Source organism: Triturus cristatus, chromosome 2_2, assembly GCF_964204655.1.
Source record: "Triturus cristatus chromosome 2_2, aTriCri1.1, whole genome shotgun sequence".
Taxonomy (NCBI): domain Eukaryota; kingdom Metazoa; phylum Chordata; class Amphibia; order Caudata; family Salamandridae; genus Triturus; species Triturus cristatus.
Window position 1 is genome coordinate 784991672 of NC_140582.1, and position 18008 is coordinate 785009679.

Sequence of the window (18008 nt, forward strand, 5' to 3'; positions counted from 1 at the left end):
CGACCCGATCCGGAGGCAGCCGGAATAGACGCTTTTCTGCAGATTTGGACAGGTCTCAGTCCATATGCGTTCCCTCTATTTTCTGTGATTGCACGGGTGACCATGATAGTACGCAGGTGGAAGGAGACAACAGTAGTGATTTCACCACTTTGGAGGGTCCAAGTGTGGTATCCAGTCCCGTTGGGAATGTGTGTGGATTTTCCCATTCTGTTGCCATGGTTTCCGAACCTCTTGAGGGGCCCAGCAGGAGAAGTGCACAATCTAGTGATTTCAGGACAAATGAGGTTGGTGGCTTTGAGAATTTCAAGGCCTTTAACGAGTGGCTTCAGAGCTCATTAAAGAATCCTGGGCTCCAGGAACAAGTGAGAAGTATAAATTGGCTTGGCAAAATGGGGTTTGCTGGTGCATGGAGAAGGAGTTTGATCCCATTTCAGTGTCCACAGTGGAAGTGGTGAATTATCGGTCAGAAAGATTTGAAGAAGGTTTGGCCTGTAGGACAGTGAATGTATATAGGTCAGCAATTGTAGCAGGTCATGATATGGTGAATGGTTTACCAGTGGGACAGGATGTGATGGGTGTATAGACTGATGTGTAGCATTAAAATTGCTAAACCCCCTGTGTCTAGGTATAATTCGGTCTGGGATTTTACAAAAGAGCTAGAGTTTTTGCTAAGATGGGAGAAGAAGGACTTATTGTCCTTGAGAGATTTGTTGGTAAAATTGACAATTTTGCTCTGTTTGGTGTCATTTAGGAGAGTGTCCGATGTGAAAGCTCTTGACATTTCCAGCAGGATCTTTACTCCTGAGGGTGTGTGTTTCTATTGAACAAAAAGTACAAAGACTATTTCAATGACCATTTTTATCCATATTTTGATGAAAAAGAGAAGTTGTGTGTAGTAAGATGTGTGAAAGAGTATGAGAGGACATCTGCAGAGGTAAGACCGTTTGGGTTGAATCAGTTGCTCATTTCATATAAGAAACCTTTTAAGGCAGTGTCGTCTCCCATGCTTGCAAGATGGGTGCGAGAAGTGATGTGCAGAGCCGGCGTGAACGTGAGTATGTTTGGAGCACACTCGGTGAGAGGGGCGACTGCTTTTAAGGCATTTATGATGGGGGGATCTTTGCAAGATATTCAGCGTTGGGAAGACTGGTTGAATGATGTGACTTTTAGAAAATGTTATTTTGACCCAGTCGAGAATATGGCAAGTTGTTTGTTGGCAATGCTTTAAACTTGCATAATGTTAGCCTCTAGATCATGCCATAGAATGTAGATTTCAACAGCCTGGTGGGCAGAAAATCTGGATAGACACGGAGGCTAATATTATCCCCCCCATTTACCCAACCCTGGATAATTGTGTTTTCTAAATTTGTAACTGGAGGGCAAGCATAATGCCCGCCGTGTTCTGCAGTCTCTGGCACTTAGAGGATCAATCTACTTTGAATGTAACTCTGGATATCCTGCGGACAAGCAGGAAGTTTGTCATCTAGGATTGTTTATAAGACTATGTTGGAGTTGTACTGTCAATTGCAGTCCCTAACAAGAAGGGGGTTCGAAGTTTTATTTAGTCAGAATTCGAAGTTCTATATTCTTTAAAGGTGCTGCTAGAGTTAGTGGCAATAAAGATTGTTCATTATATTAGCCTCCGTGTCTTTAATAAAATCCAGAGTTTATGCCCACCAGGCTGTGGAAAATCTACATTTCCCAAAGTGGAAAGGAGTCAAGACTTTTGGGAAGAAGACCCCCTTGGTCCTCAGCACCAGTTTGTCCAGAAAAAAGGTGTAGTGTGGTTGAGCCAACAGTGCCTGAAGTTGAATTATGCTACAAGCTGAAGTGAGTGCAATGAGGAAGACAGTCTTTAAGATCATAACACGCAACAAGCTGTTGTGTATCAGCTGGAAAGGCGACCAAATGAGAAATGTCAAACCCAAGGTAAGGTCTCGCTCTGCTGTAGCATTACAAAATGTTTGGGAGGGAATATGTGTGTCAAACCCTAAATAAACCACCTCACATGTGATTTAAACATGGACGTCGGTCAAGCAACTGACGAAAGGTCGAAATGGCCAAAAAATTGGCTTTAATAGTACCCATGCAAGACATTATTGGTCAAAGACAAACAAACAATAAAACATCCAACATTTTCGCTTGTAAAGGGTCTACTTTACAGACTCAACACCAGGCAACAAAGTTGTCCAAGCACCCAGTGTAAATTGACTTTATGGAAGGGCGCCTGGCGGCAAAGATGACATCCACAACTTGGAGTAGTGCATTACACACAGTCAACTGCTGCTGCTCTAGCTCCATGCATAGAGGTGTAGACTGTGCAGGTTTGGGTGAAGGACCATGCCCTGGTGCTGCGACAGAAGACCCTGCCCTCGTGTTGCAACAGAAGATTCTCCGGACGTGGTAGCCCGATCAGTGAGTAGGTGCTAATGACCAGATGTACTGGGTACCACACTCTACCGGCCATATCAGGAATGGAAACTCCAGTGAGCAAAACATTTGACACTGCATTCTCTGCAGTTGCAAAAAGATCTAGCCAGGGTTCTCAATGTCACAGATGCCCTGCGCCACCTCCCGCTGTAGACAGCTCTCGTGGCTCAGCAGATACTGCCGGCTGACCTCATCTGCTCTGGCATTCAAGGCTCCCAAACAGGAAAATGTGCAGATGCCCCAGACAACTCGATAGGCGCAGGGCCTCTCGGCACAGGACCCCACTCCACCCTGCATGTTGCATTACCACATGGAAGTGGTGCTGTCTGTGAGAACCTGCACCAGCCTCCCTTTGATAAACAGCAGGAAGGACTTCAACGCCAGATGAATGCCCCGGACGTCCACCACATTGATATGCAGCCGATTTTCTTCCAGAGACCCGAGTCTTGGTTACTTCACCTCCCCCAGATTATCTCCCCAACCCAGCAGTGATGCATGCCAGCACCGGCAGCTCTGAGTGGGGAAGGGAGAGGTGCATGTCCCTAGTCCAATAGTGGTCAAGTATCCACCACTGCAGATTGAATGCAATTTCCTTCAATATCTAATTGGCATCCAGAGGTTTCCTTGATGTTGGGCCCAATGGAACTTCACATTCCACTGTAAAGCCCTGGTGCAGTCGAAATGCAGGAAGCAGGAGGCTATAAGACCAAAAAGCTGGAGTGCTGCTCTCACCTAGATCCAAGAAAGATACTGAAACATCATAGCCTGAATGTCCTAGACTTGTTGCAATGGAGGAAAGGCCCTGAAGTGAACTGTATCCAGGACAGCTCCAATGACAGGAAGCGTTTTGAGGAGTCAGGTGGTTCGCTGTCATCTGGAAACACTGACTATGGGGAGCCTGCCTTCAACAGCCAGTTGTCAAGGAGGGGAAAACAGGTATTTCCAACCTACGAAGATGGGAAACGAACAGCGCCATCACTGCAGGTAACGTCTGTGGGATTGCAGGACGGGTATATGAATAAACTCATCTTGCAGGCCCAAGGACACCATTCCAGTCATTTGGGTCCTAGGCAGAACAAATGAGGGACATTGTGGGCTGGAATCTGCCACCTACAGGGTGGCTGTGCACCACTAATTGCAAGCTAAAGAGGTTTGGTGGCTGTTGTCACAGTGGAAAGGGACGGTAGGACTGGTGCCCTTGATGACCAGCACATTGCCTACCAGGTCCACATAGCTGGCCTCGAAAGGACTGGGATGACTGCAGCGGAGACTGGGAAGAATGACATTGCCTATACACCAGTACCCTAGAGTAGCCTCGTAATTTCATAAACTGGTGAGGAAACTGTTTGGCAGGTGTTAAAAGTCTCAGATATGGTGCTATAGTTCCTGCTCTCTGTGAAACCATCCAAGGAAGAATCATCTTTTTCGCCGAACATGGGTGAGCCACTGTAGGGCATATCCATGAGAGAGGCCTGTACGTCTCAAGAGAATCCTTTGGAGTGCCTCCGTTGTGGTGGAGTACCATACTGGTGCCAACTGCCCTCCTCAGACAATCAGCAGTATCTAGGCCAGCAAAAATAACATATTTGACTCAATGTTGACCATCCTGAATGGTTTGGGCCAGTGAGGTCCTGTGGTCTTACGGATATTTTCTGGCCCTATGTCAGAGGCCATGTGCATATTGGTCCAATAAACAATCTGCATTGAAGAACCTCAGTGCTAGGCTAACCGAAGAGAACATTTGTTTTCCAAACACCACAGCCTTATAGACTCCCTATCCGAGCAAGTTGTAGGCAATGTATTGGGGTTCACCTTGCTGACTGAACACAGGTGGGCAGAAACAGGGCTTTGACCTGATGCTTAGTAAGGTGTCAGTGAGGACTTCACTGAACTGGAGGAAGGGCTCCGATATGGATTTCTGTAAATACATTTGTCTTAACCTCAGTAGAGGATAGTTGTAGGTCAGCTGCTCATCGAACTACCACTGCAAATAAAGCACCCTCTTCCACTGAAGGCCCAAATGAAGAGTACTGCTGCGTCAGGAAAAGTATCAAGCCCACTGGCCTTTTGTAAGTCCATGTAAAAATTGTAATCATCATAATGAAAGGGTAAATCATCCCCATCATCATCACTGGTTGGTGACAAGCTTTGATCAGAATTGGAGCCAAAAACATAACGGCAACTGATAGTGTTTCTGTTCTAGTGAGGGCATAGAATTAGAATCAGGCCGAACTGTGATTGCGCTTTAGTAATTTTGTAGCGTGACATTGGTCATGGATCGTTCTGAAATAATTCGGGGTCAGACATCGTATCCAGTGGCAGCATTGGTACTGGCATCGACAAGAGAGGGACCGACGCAGCAAGACAACAAAATTGGGAGCAGAGCTCCGGATCCACATCGGAAGGCGTGGAAAGAAAGGAACCGACATCAGCATGCAGGGTGGTGCTTAGGTACAGTGCCCTCATTTTCAGGATGGTAAGGAGCCAGTGCGGAGCTGCACGGTGCCACCTAGTGGTGCTCAGGAGTATTTTGAAAAAGATTCCGGATACAGTCTGGCACCTGGGGAATATTCTAACGGTGAGAAGTATCCACCAGAGACAGAATCATTTCTGTTGCTCCCTTTCTATTGGGTATGCAGTGACTATCTGCAAGAGTAATCTGCAGAGACGTTGAGCTTCTGTATTGCAGTGGAAGTTCCGAGTCTTACCTGTGTATAACCCTTGTAGTAATCTGGCACATTTGCTTAATTATTGGTTCCTTTCTCTCTGCAAACTAAGGCAGTTGAGGTTGCCTTGTCTTCTCTATCCTGTGCCCTACCTTGTTTGCACCTGCTCTTTTCTGGTTATGAAATTCCCTGCTTCTCTGCATCAGTGCACCAACTCCCTGCTTTGTAGTTTGACATTTTCTGACTGTAAAAGGTGCGCTTCCAAAGCCCCATAAAAAAAGCTGTCACTCTGAAGTCTATGTTGCTCTAAGAACTGCTTTGTTATCTTCAATTACTGATTTATCTTCTTTTGTATCATGGCAATTTGGTCCTTTGTGTGCATATTTTGAAAATCAAATCTGTGTCTGCCAGAGTTCAGGTGCAATGGACTCGGATACCTGTTCTATGACTTTGGTCATTCGCGCCATAAGGTTTAATCCACACTCCCTGGGTCTGTTCAGCAAGGGAAATACATTACCATCAAGATACTGCTTCTTGATATGGAATGGATGCAATAAGTTTATGCCCAGATGTCTATAGAGAGATTTTCGAGGTACATTTATCTAGAAAGGAGTAAACCAAATAATCTCTTGCCAAATTCAGTTATTCCCAGTTATTAAAGTAAATCTTTTATTAAATGAGCATCCTTTGACTTCCTCCTACATTTCTGATATCCTGAGGTTTATGCAATGACTATGTTTATGTAAATGTGTTATGTTAAGGGCCACAATTTCAACACTCTACAGAAGCTTTTGATGTCTCCAGTCAAGTCCACTAAATTATTGCCTTGACTATTACACCGGATTCAATGCCTTCTAACCTTGGTTTGGGAAGTGACGATTCTTTTGACTATGCAGTATGCGTTTTTGCTCATGCTGGCAGCCTCAAAGAAGCTAATTTGGTGTAAAGCTTCGATTACCATTTTGAGTTTATCCAGTGTGCAGTGATGGAGTTGCGGAAGCCAGGACAATGAATGAGAAGGGCATGTTTCTTGATACTACTGGGACAGCCATCTTCTTGGACAAAGGACACAAGGATCACTACTGCCACCTCATTAGGTGGAATCCCTGCTCCAGTCTGCTTCCAGTTCCTATGTTAGATTTCCTGATGGTTTGGTGATTTAATGAGGTAGATTGAGGTTGGTTTGTCTGGTGGGATAGTAGTGCCTTCCCCATTTTAGTGCTAAAGAATGTCAAAATATATGCTTTGTGTGGCTAGACACAAAACTGTGAGCAGGCAGGACAGTTTGGGGAGTTTTATCAATTCTGTACCACACCTTGGCTAAATATAGAAAGAATCATGCACACATGGGCAGTGGCCTTAAAGACTTATACCGACATATTGAGAAGGGTCTGCACGTATGCCGGACCAACAGAAAAATTATATAATGGAAAGAAAAGTTCAGAAAACCCTAGATATATAGATAAAGGCTGTCTGATTAGTATACCATAGACAAGACTCTGATGTCAACAATAATTTTGTAGTGGATATGAGGAAGAGAAACAGTTTGATGATGTGCTGGTTAAAACCAGAGTGGGGAGATACACAATACATGACCAGGGACTATGGAGAGCATGTCTTGTGTTGACTCAAGGTAAAATACAAATACCCATGTTGATGGGATCATTGTGATTTACAAAAATGATGCACTTCTCAAGAAAATATAATATTGATGTGTTACTGTTCGTGAATATTTGAAATAAACGGATTATAACATGAGTAAGTATTCATCTCCTCTGTTGATAGGTTACAATGAGAGTATGCATTGGCTGTTATGCAATTGTGATCCAGAATTGGCTACAGAGAACTTGTAAATAGATTTTGAGCACCTAGATTCTGTGTTTTATAGGGACAATCCGCAAATATTATTTACCTTAGTACCATCAACATCTATTGCTCAGCAAATATTATTTACCTTAGTACCATCAACATCTATTGCTCAGCCTTTAACCCCTTGAGTGCCCATGACGAGATGGTCTCGTCATGGGCCGCGGTTGCGCTGTGCCCATGACAAGACTATCTCGTCATGAACCCCGCCCGCTAATTCAACGCCCGGCACAGGGCGGGGCACACAAGGGGTTAAATGTGAACTTTATAACAGAAAAACAAAAACTTGAAAAATCTCCAGTTAAAAGACTGGTGTCAAGTTTTCTGAACTTACAGTTTGCTCTCACATAGAGTAAGTTTATCCTTCATAAGCTGGATTTCTGAATCTTTTTCATGGGCGCTTAAATGACTCTGAAACTCTCTCTCTCGGTTCGTAGCCAGCAATGTTTCCAGATTTTTAATGGTTAGTCGTTCACTGGACAGTTGCTTCTTCAAGAGCTCAGCTTCAGACCGTACATCTTCTAGTTCGTTCAGAACCTTAACAAGACAGAATTGATTAGTCAGAACATTAAGCAAACAACATCAGGGAAGACAGGGTATAGGCGTTTGGGGAGAGTATGATGAAACATGAACAGGTATTGATTATCAGTTGAACTGATTCAGAGCGTAGTTTGTGCAGCTGATTGACAACTCTTTTAGTAAATACCAGAGCAGAATGAGAAAAATACATTCTTCAATATGGATGATATCTTGGACTACATACAGTTCCAGTGATAAAGGGTCCATTAAAAGGCTATACCCTGAAAATAATTGCTAGCAATGCGACAGCTGACTAGAAGGGAAAGGGAGAAAACCAGGATAGAAAACACTAAATCACATCAGTAAAATCCCAGGTGCATGCCTGTGCCTCAGAAAAAAGTTGTTTACCAGTATTAACTTTAATACCCTTCCGTTACCAACTCATGGGATCACTTCAACATATTGTAGTGGAGCTAGAAAGCATGCCAATGCTTGTTAAAAAAAGGTAATAACTTAGATTACACAAGCTCCTCATAGCCAAATTGACAGAAAAGAAAATGCATTTATTTGTAATCAGTTGTCTGTCATGGGTATTCTTTCTGAATCCATAAACATCAGTATATCTCAGCATATATGTGGGATCCATCTTCTTCATTAAACATTTTTACACACAAAACAAAACTTTGCCAATCAGACGCAACGTTTCCAATTAGCCAAACTAACACTATAGTATCGTTCGCTGCAAACAACACTGTATTGGGCCTTTTTTAAGACCCCAAAAGTAAAGGGAAAACGTAGCCTCTAAATAGGCTGAGTACACACATTAAGCAATCCTAAATCTGCCAGCCTACCCATCATGAAGTGCCAAGTCACTTCGTTTTTCTGGCTTACCTAAGAAGGATCCCCAAACACTTCTATTTTTTTTCCAAACAGACATTAGATAGAATCTTCTCAATCCCTTCAAGCCAGGGCAGAGGGCAATCATGGGGGAGGAAGATTGTTTACCAATGGTCCAATCTACATTTGTGATTACAAAATGTATCACGTGACTTGCCCGACTAAGTGAGTACATTCTTCTGTCTCGGCTTCATTGTACACTGATGTTTATCCAAGGGCTCCACCAAATTACATTGGGATTTGATTTCTGTAAAAATGCCTCAGTAGATGGTTTCCAGTTCTAAGACCACTCAAATTCAGCAATTCCATCTATACCGCCCTTAAATTGTGGATGTGTCATCAAACTATTTAAACTGTACAACATCTGGTAAGGGTAACTTAATTAGAGCAACCTCTCATCATCTCTACAGTGATATTCTGGTTCTGGTGAAGGCCTTCATTCAGGCAAATTAGACATGCTGAGTCCACTGAAACAACTCCAGAAGCCAGCCTGTATCCACTCTAATACATTACCTACATCTGCAGAAGAAATACCCCTGGGTTTGCTCTTTCCTACCTCATGTTTAAAAAACATGCCAGCTGATTGCTGGTTGTCTGTTTCACTGCAAATAGAGGGGTAAGCATCCATAAGACATATCCATGCTATGTGAGGTAGCTAAAAAAACAGTTGAACAACGAACACAAGCTCGCCACTCCAGCTGTAACATAGAATGCAGGGAGGAACAAGATCTGCTGTAATCAACGTGTATTGGATCAGAAACTTCTGAAGAACACAAGGAGATCAAAATATGACTGGACGAAATTCTGACCCCTAAATTGTCGGTACTAAATTGAGGGAGATTACATGATACACAGTAAGAACTCTCAAAGGGGTTACAAGGTTCTCCCCAGCAATCATTTATTGCTGTCAGTATGAGTGATCAAGTTCCCATGGTTAGAAGCAGGACAGCTTCTACAAAGGCCAGTTACTCAAAAACAAATGTGGCAACCTTTCTAGTTTCCCCAGAAACTGACCAAACTTCATCATGAAGCAGTCAACCGAGATGCACACTATAGCTATTGTTTGCCTGCAATGCTTTAGTCTTGCTACGCCAGCTTTTTTTCCGTGCCGTAGTCTAATCGCTGTTTTGAGCATGGCGAGCAACGTGAGCTATGGTGTACACTGTGAACCATAACCAGCAAATTTAAGTGTATTCATGCGTATGAGACAGAACCATCCTCACTTTTTAACAGAGTCTTTTTCAGGGAATTTCACAGTATTTTATGATGTGATTAATCTCCAACCCCTGATATGTGCACACCTTTGCCTTGTGCAGCGGAAGCTGTGCACAGGTCCCTCTGCCGACAGCCAACCCTCACTGCAATTGGTCAAAGGCTGTGAGCAGTGCCGAACCCCCAGCCATCAGCACACATACACAGAGTCCATGAGCTTAGGGCACACTATGAGGAATCCTTTCTGAATGAGAATCTATACACTGGGAGACTGCATGCATCTACATCCAGCCAGTCCTTTCCAGATGCTTATCTTGTGAGAACTTTCCTTTTCCCTAATATGTGGCAGGCAGGCCTCAAGGAGGAATCCACTTCCCCAAACCATTGCACTAAAATCCAACTGTCGTAGGATAGATCCCAGAAACTCTGCAAACTGTAACTCAAAATGTTTCTTGTGGCAAGCTCAATCAGGATTGGCGCACAGAAGAATCTCAATCTACATGCAATTTACGGTGTAGCTCAGGCATAAACCTCACATACTGACTGCAGCCGTGCCAAGCACATATGCTTTCAAACGCCAATAGCAATCCACCATAAAAACTGCGTATTCTTTGGGCTGTACCTTTGGATACCAAAATTCAAACTAAGTGGCTTTAACCAGTACTTTGGAGTGGCACTGAAATGAACTACGAGGTTGGCCTCTACAGTAAGAGTGGGTATAGAAAGTATCTGCCCTTTAATTATTTTTCCCAGGTAAAAAGAACATATCAATGTTCAGTCTTTTCTATTTCTTATGTGAGACTGTTCATAGTGAACAGAGGTATTTATGCTAGTGTATGTAGGCCAGTATGTTTTCCCCACCGGCCATTTCAAAAGGTGCTGAGCCAGGTCCCACTAGAACTCCTTGCAGAGTCCAATGTTCTTTGGGGGACTCGCCTACATTCATATGCACACCAGGATGGGTAACCATAAACAAACTTGTTACAGCAATTAACCTTGGGAGCGCCTGCTTGCCCTGAGTGGAATTGTGCCTGTGAAAATTAAGTGACAGCATGTTCAGCAACCTACTAACTTTTTCCCTACTGATGACGGAGGAATCCAGAAACACGTGTCCAGAGATACGCTACTAAAAATATGGCATTAGCCAATTATCATTTTGAACTTTGTACTGAGCGAAAAACAATGCACTACATCGACCAAGATGCAAAGAGGTAATGACGCTGAGACGTGATGACAGTGTGCTCTTATCTCCTTACACCATTTTTAAAGGCTCCCTTGAGCTGATGAGCTTGGGAGCGCCTGCTTGCCCTGAATGGAATTGTGCCTGTGAAACCGGTCCTAGGATGCTTGTTTCCGGTCTAGGGAGGACCTGGCTTGGCACGTCAGGCTGAGATGTGATAGCAGTGTGCTCCTATTCCCTTTCACGCACTAGAACTCCTTGCAGAGTCCAATGTTCTTGGTGTGACTCACCTACATTCATATGCACACCAGGATGGGTAACCATAAACAAACTTGTTACAGCACTTAACCAAGAATCAACCCTTCGCAGTTATGAAGTTTCTTACCCCACATTAAGACAGTGAGACTTAATAAACATGGCAAGTGGGGACCTCTTCTGGCCAACCAGCTTTACCAGATTGATTATAGCATATCTTATCCCTCCCTGAATTCTAGGTTGCAGCTTGTCACATAACTGTACTTTTGAACCACAATATTTATTGGCTCCTTTATTAAGAGTTTTTAGAGGAGGAATTTGCAAATTTGACCCCATCTTTGGCAGCTCCGGCCACTGTACCCTTCCAAACCAAATGTAGGGCAAGACAAAACTAAGTCCCTCAATTGTAATATCTTCTAAACTTGGTGGTGTTGACCAGAAAAGGTTATTCGGTTACTGATGTTTATTGCCACTATATACTTGTTTTTACCACTGACGTTTAGCTGGATGTAACTAATGCTTGAATAATTACATGAAATGCTGTGTGCAGCGGTAATATATCACACATTAGAACATTGGAATGTTGGGACCTCTATTGAAAACTATGGAGTGCTCCGGGCTTCTAATGGCTGGTAGAAGCCCTGAGATTCAACATTCCAATATTTGACTTTATTCATAGCTGTTGCTGTGAACAAAGGCCTCTCGGAGCCAGAGGGGATTTAAAACCCCTCTGGCTCCTAGAGGAGTTTGTTTTTACTAATTAGAACATTCTGCCCTCGAGGGGTGCAATTTTCTAATAGCCTTAGAGCCCTCTGTAGCGGACTTTACCGGCCATTAAAAGCCCCCTCCCTAGTTAAAGGCCTAGTCCAAAGTGGGCCTTTAATGGCCGGTAGAACCTGCTACAGCGGGTTCGAAGGCTATGTTCAAATCTGGGGCACCATAACAGTGAGTTAAACAAATCAACACCCATTTTTAGCATCGTATCAGCTTTTTAAATGAGGTGCTCAATGTGATACCTTCATGTCCCATCAGCAGCATTGCTTACAGCTTTTACAGTTGTATGCCTTTTGTGTTTTTTTCTTTAGAAAAAAAGGTACTTAATCAGAAAGGAAAGTAGACAAACATTCTAGAATGTGATGTTGGATATTGTTATCACAGGAAAGAGTGTCACATCCCTGTTTTGGAGTCTTAAAAAAGACAAAAACAAAACAGATGTCAGCCTTGAAGGATTATCGCTTTACAAATTAAGCTTTAAAAACGTTGGTCTGGTATATGGAGCCATAAGATTAGAAGGAGTACGAGTAATAAATAATGATGTTTTAAAGTATTGGCATTGCCTCGGTTTGAAGGAGCAGTCTGGGACACGTAGTGGTGAGTCTTACCGTGCCCCCTTCTCCCGCTGCGGCCCTCGCCCCCCGGAGCCTTTTGAGATATTTGACCTGAAATAAACCTTGCGGCGGGCCTACCAGACGATCGGGCCCCGGTGGTGCATCTAGCCCTGCGCCTACCGAGCAAGATTCTGCCAGACCTGCTCATTGGGGCATCACTGAACAGGCCTCCATTGTAGGGCTCTCGCTTCATGGAGCTCCTAACACCGGATGCTACACTTTTGGGGAGGCCCTGTCTTTGAGAGTCCCTGCCGCGCTCCAGCGCGTATCTACCTCGCCCCCCCGCACTACCTTGCTCTTGAACCGGAGGGGCCTGTATGAGAGGCGGGCGGCTGGATTTGCCCCTTCGTTGCTGCTGAACATTTACTGCGCCACATTCTTGACACCTGACGGCCTGGAGGGCGGGAACGGCCCGGTGCATCAGAGGGGGGCCCGCAGAGCACCGGCAGACATCCTGCACTATCCAACACTGAGAGCGGTATAGTAGGCAAGCATTTATCTGGGCCCGGAGATGTGAGGCGAAGTTCGTCATACCAGAGGTCCCTAGGCGGTAGTGACCTTCAGCATAGCCCGACACGCGGCCGTGGGGGCTGGCATAGCGGGGGGAGCTGAGTATGACATCCACCCGGGGCAGAAAAGACAAATCGGCCACTGGAGAGAAATTGCTCAAGGATCTCTGTGCCTGAGCGCAGAGTGGGGGACTGGCGGATCCCAGCCGACCGGACGTGGCAGCACAATTAGCCACCACTAGATTCTGGGGTTTTCTAGAATCCCTGTTCTCAGCCCTGCGGGATGACCTCCAGACAGTGATACGCGATCTCACAGCGGAGATCAAAGACATCCGCAAAGATGTAGACGATATAGGAGAGAGAGTGGCATCCTTGGAGGACAAAAGCGATGCCCAGGACACTAAATTGGTGGTCATGCAACAGGAAGTGCTTCGAATACATGAGCAGCAGGTGGACATTCAATCTCACCTGGAGGACCTCGAGAAACGCTCCCGCCGCCATAACATCCGAATCCGGGGGGTGAGCACCAATGAAGAGGCTGGGGAAATCTTTGGATACGTACGTGAACTCTTTAATCATATCCTGGGCTACCCACCGGACTTTGACCTGAAGCTGCACAGAGCGCACAGGGTGGGCCCTCCCAGGGCGATGGTGGCACCCCTAGCAGACATCTTGGTCTGCGTCCAGGACTTTCGCACCAAGGAAGACATCCTAAGTAAAGCTAGATCGCTTCAACCAATCACTTTTAGCAACCAGTCGCCGGTCCTTTATTAAGACCTTGCTACTATTACGCTCCAGAAACGTAGGACCTTCCGGCCCATCACGGAGGCCCTGCGCCAACGAAACATTCCCTATTCCTGGGAGCACCCGTTCCGCCTCGTATTCCGGCATGACGAAAAGCTGTTCCAACTTCGTTCCCTGTCTGAAGCAAGCAAACTGTTGGGGATCACTCTCCCAGAGGACACTGAGGAGGGTGAGCGCTTGGACCAAAGCTCCAGAGACAGCCGCCCAAAATGGAGACAGCAGCGCCGGCGACGCAGCGCTCAGCAGCCGAATCCACAGGTGGTCAAGAAAGAGCAACAGGCCGACCCTGAAGCCTTGCTAGGAACCCTGACCAAGTCATCGACTATGAGATTGAGTCTGGCTACTGTGACGTATCCTTCTATTGCTGTTCGGGGGATGGGGAGGAGGGGGTTGCGACTCTTATCGGTCACTTTACAACCCCATAGACTCCTTTTCTGTTCATCCTTGGATGACGGACTCATGACTGAACTCAACAATTTCTTTGGCACCTGTTGTGCTTTGGTACTTTGGTTCTACTTCTTGTAGGCTCTTTTCTTTTTGCTGTCCTTTATCTCTGGGGGGGGCCCGGTCCAAGGGGTGCTATGATCTTCTTGCTCCTGCGCTGGTGCTGAGGGGTCTTAGTGGTCCTGATGCTTATATTTGGCGTCCACCCATCTTTAGGTATTAGATGCCACCGGCTTAGGTTAAGATACTCACTCTCAATGTAAGAGGGCTCAACAATCCCAAACGCAGGGCACTCCTTTCCTATCTAGAGAGTACAGAGGCAGACATTTGCCTCCTTCAAGAGACACACCTCCTCCCTAAGGACTGCCACCGGCTTAGGTCCCGCGCATTCCTGACTCAATTCTTTTCCTCCAAATCAACTAAGACAGCTGGGGTAGCAATTCTAGTCTCGAGGGCTTTCCAGGGGAAGGTGGCACAGAAAGGTGTTGAGATAAAAGGTAAACTCCTCACTTATCAATTTCTTGTGGGGGGCCTTACTCTACACGTGGGATCTATCTATGCCCCTAATGAGGGTCAGGAACGATTCTTGAATGAAGCTCTTACTGAGGCCACGGCAACTCAGGATCGTCATATCCTGATAGGGGGATCTCAAACTGGTGTTTGATAATGATTTAGATAGGTCAGCACAACGCACGAGTCGGGTTGGTGCCCTTTCACCCACAGGGCTCACTAGAATACATGACTTAGGCCTCACGATTTATGGAGACACCAACACCCCCGGTCACGGGAATTCTCATATTACTCCAACGTCCACAAAACTTATGCTAGGCTAGATTACTTTCTGGGCTCCAAAACTCTTTGTGGTGCCACGCTCTCGACTGACATATCGGTGGCAGCCTTATCCGATCACGCCCCAGTGGAGGTCTCATTGGCTCTCCCACAAATCCAACATCCGGCCAGACACTGGCGCTTTCGCGATGCCCTATTGCACAGGCTAGACACAGTTGCCCAGCAGCAACGCGCATTAGAGGAGTTCCTCTCACACAATGATCATCCAGACACCGCTCTCTCTACACGATGGGAGGCCCTTAAAGTGGTCATCGAGGGTGAGGTCATCGCCATCTCATCAGCAGACATGGCGGACCGTAAAGCAGAGACGGAGGAACTGACACAGAAGGTGCGGGAACTGGAGCAGATGCACCAGCGTACCGGGGCACCCCGCATATGGCGACAGTTAACGGCTGCTCGGGCACAGCTGACGGCTATTGTTCGGGACAAGGCAGAATAAGCTGCGATGCGGTTATGGCATTCCTTTTACATGGTCGGGGACAAATGCGGTCGACTATTCACGCACAAGCTCTGGGAGGTTCGACTGCGCGAGGGTGTCCGGGAGATTAGGGACAATGTAGGAGAGCTACGCTCGGATGATGCGGCTATCGTCGAGATCTTCCGTCACTTCTACGCTCAACTTTACGATGAACAGCCTTTGGAGGGGGCCGATATCGATGCATACCTCGCACAGGCTCGTCTCCCCACTCTGACGCCAGATCAAGCGGCTCATATAGAGAGAGAGATTAGACAGGAGGAGGTTATCACAGCCAAATGTTCGCTTGAAACTGGGCAAGTCACCTGGTCCCGATGGCTACACCGCTGCCTTTTACAAGCATTTTTGCGCAACACTCGCCCCCTTACTCACTCGGCTCTTCAATTCCTTTGCAACACCCGGGGCGATCCCCACCTCCATGTTGGAAGCAGCGATAGCTGTTATCCCTAAGCCAGTAAAAGACAAGTCAGATTGTGGGCCATATCGGCATATCTCACTTTTGAATGTAGATCTGAAGCTTTATACCGGCATATTGGCCAGCCGGCTCGCCCCCTCTATGCAGGGAATAGTAGATCCTGATCAGGCCGGATTCATACCGCAGCGGCAGACGAGCGACAACACAAAACGTGTTGCGCACCTCATAGAAAAGGCCTTCCGTATACCTGGGAAATATATGCTCCTTACAATCGACGCAGAGAAGGCCTTTGATAGGGTCCACTGGCCATATCTCAAGCAGGCACTGGTCCACATTGGTTTGGGGAAAAGATGCGGACGTTCATTTTTAATTGCTACAGATCTCCCACTGCCACAGTACGGATCAACGGGCACATGTCTACCCCATTCCCTATCAATAGAGGCACAAGTGCCCTCTATCACCCCTGCTCTTCGCTCTCTATATGAAGCCCATGGCGCAGAAGGTTAGGGACCACCCTCAGATCACGGGCATCCGCTTCGGAGGGGACACACACACCATAAGCCTCTATGCAGATGATGTGCTCGTCACCCTAGCGAATCCTGAGAGGGCGCTGGGACCTTTCTTGGAGGAACTGGATACTTTTGCCAGCGCATCTGGGTTTAAGGTTAACCTGACCAAATCCCTAGCGATGAATCTTTCCCTGTCGCCCCAGGAGCAGGCGGATTTGCAAGCTCGTCATCCTCTGAAGTGGTTCAATGATGTTATCCCTTATCTGGGTATCCATCTGGCCCGACCCTACAGGCTATGAAGACGTCTAACTACTCCCTTCTTCACACACACATCTGCACTGAGCTACAAAGGTGGAAACACAATCAGATTTCATGGCTGAGGCGTGTCGCAGCAATCAAAATGACGATCCTCCCAAAAAATTCTCTATTTGTTTCAGACGCTCCCCCTGCCACCCCCAATTGGATGGCTACATAGGGTGCAGTCGGAACTTTCTCATTTCATCTGGCAATTAGCCACGGCTAAAACGCATGGTTGGCATTCTCCCGCCTCACGAAGGGGGACTAGGGATTCAGGATCTCACGCTCTATTATAACGCCGCGAAGCTTCAACACCTGGTCGAATGGATCAGGGCTGAATCTGAGAAACACTGGCTCTTTCAAGATCGTGCTGTCGCCCACAAGTCTCACAATCCTCACAGTCTGGGATCGGACTAACACGCGCCATGGCTTCACGGCTTTCCCTTCTCCACTCACATCACTTTTGGATAATCCTGACTTTAGCCCCAGGATGGGCTCACAGCCCTTTCTTTTGTGACAAGAGGCCGGATGTCGCGCATTAGGTCTCTTATTCGCCAATGGGTGATATTATCCCCTTCTCGCAGCTTCGGGCAGACTTCAGCCTGCCGGAATCCGAACTTATGCACTATTTACAAGTGCGACACTGGGCTAGGCATCCTGGCAACCGCTCCCAGGCAACTAGGCATCTCACTCTCTACGAACGATGGCTTATCACGCAGACCTCAGACAAGAAGTTGATTTCAGACCTATATAAGATGCTTCTGTGGGGCGTGCGCGCTGGGAAAGGGACCTTGGACGTAATCTCAGCCCCAAGGAATGGGAGGGTGCATGCTACCGAGCGCGCAATACGGCAACACACGTAGGCCTCACTGAAACACTCACCAAGTTAGTCTATCACTGGTACTACACCCCAGAGAGACTCCACCAAACTGATGCGACGCAGAGCCCTGACTGATGGCGGGGGTGTAGGAAGAGGGCCACACTGGTCTACTTGCTGTGGGACTGCGAATATCTCTGGACTTACTGGACACACATTCTAAACGACGTGGACAAACACCTCAACACTGAAATCCCTGGGCTTCCTGCATATGTCCTGTTAGGGGTGCCAAACCCGCTTACCTACCCCTTGAAATCCAGGTGAGGGAAGCAGATAGCCATAGCACTAGGCACAGCCGTCAAGAACATATTAATTCATTGGAGAACCCGCTGTATTCCTGAACATACAGGGTGGTGTTAGACCTGGCACCATTGGCGTGGGTCACCCTTCCATTTTTGTCTGTGCCTCAATGTGTT

General features: G+C 46.5%; 1 protein-coding gene across 2 annotated transcripts in view; it reads right to left on the reverse strand.

Annotated features, from left to right (window-relative positions):
• Positions 1-18008, reverse strand: part of CEP135 (centrosomal protein 135) — a 479333-nt gene that overhangs the window by 145162 nt on the left and 316163 nt on the right. For both annotated transcript variants that reach the window (XM_085642056.1, XM_085642055.1), the window contains exon 23: positions 7297-7499. In XM_085642056.1, coding sequence (XP_085498182.1) covers positions 7297-7499 — 203 coding nt within the window. The remainder of the gene's footprint in view (positions 1-7296; positions 7500-18008) is intronic.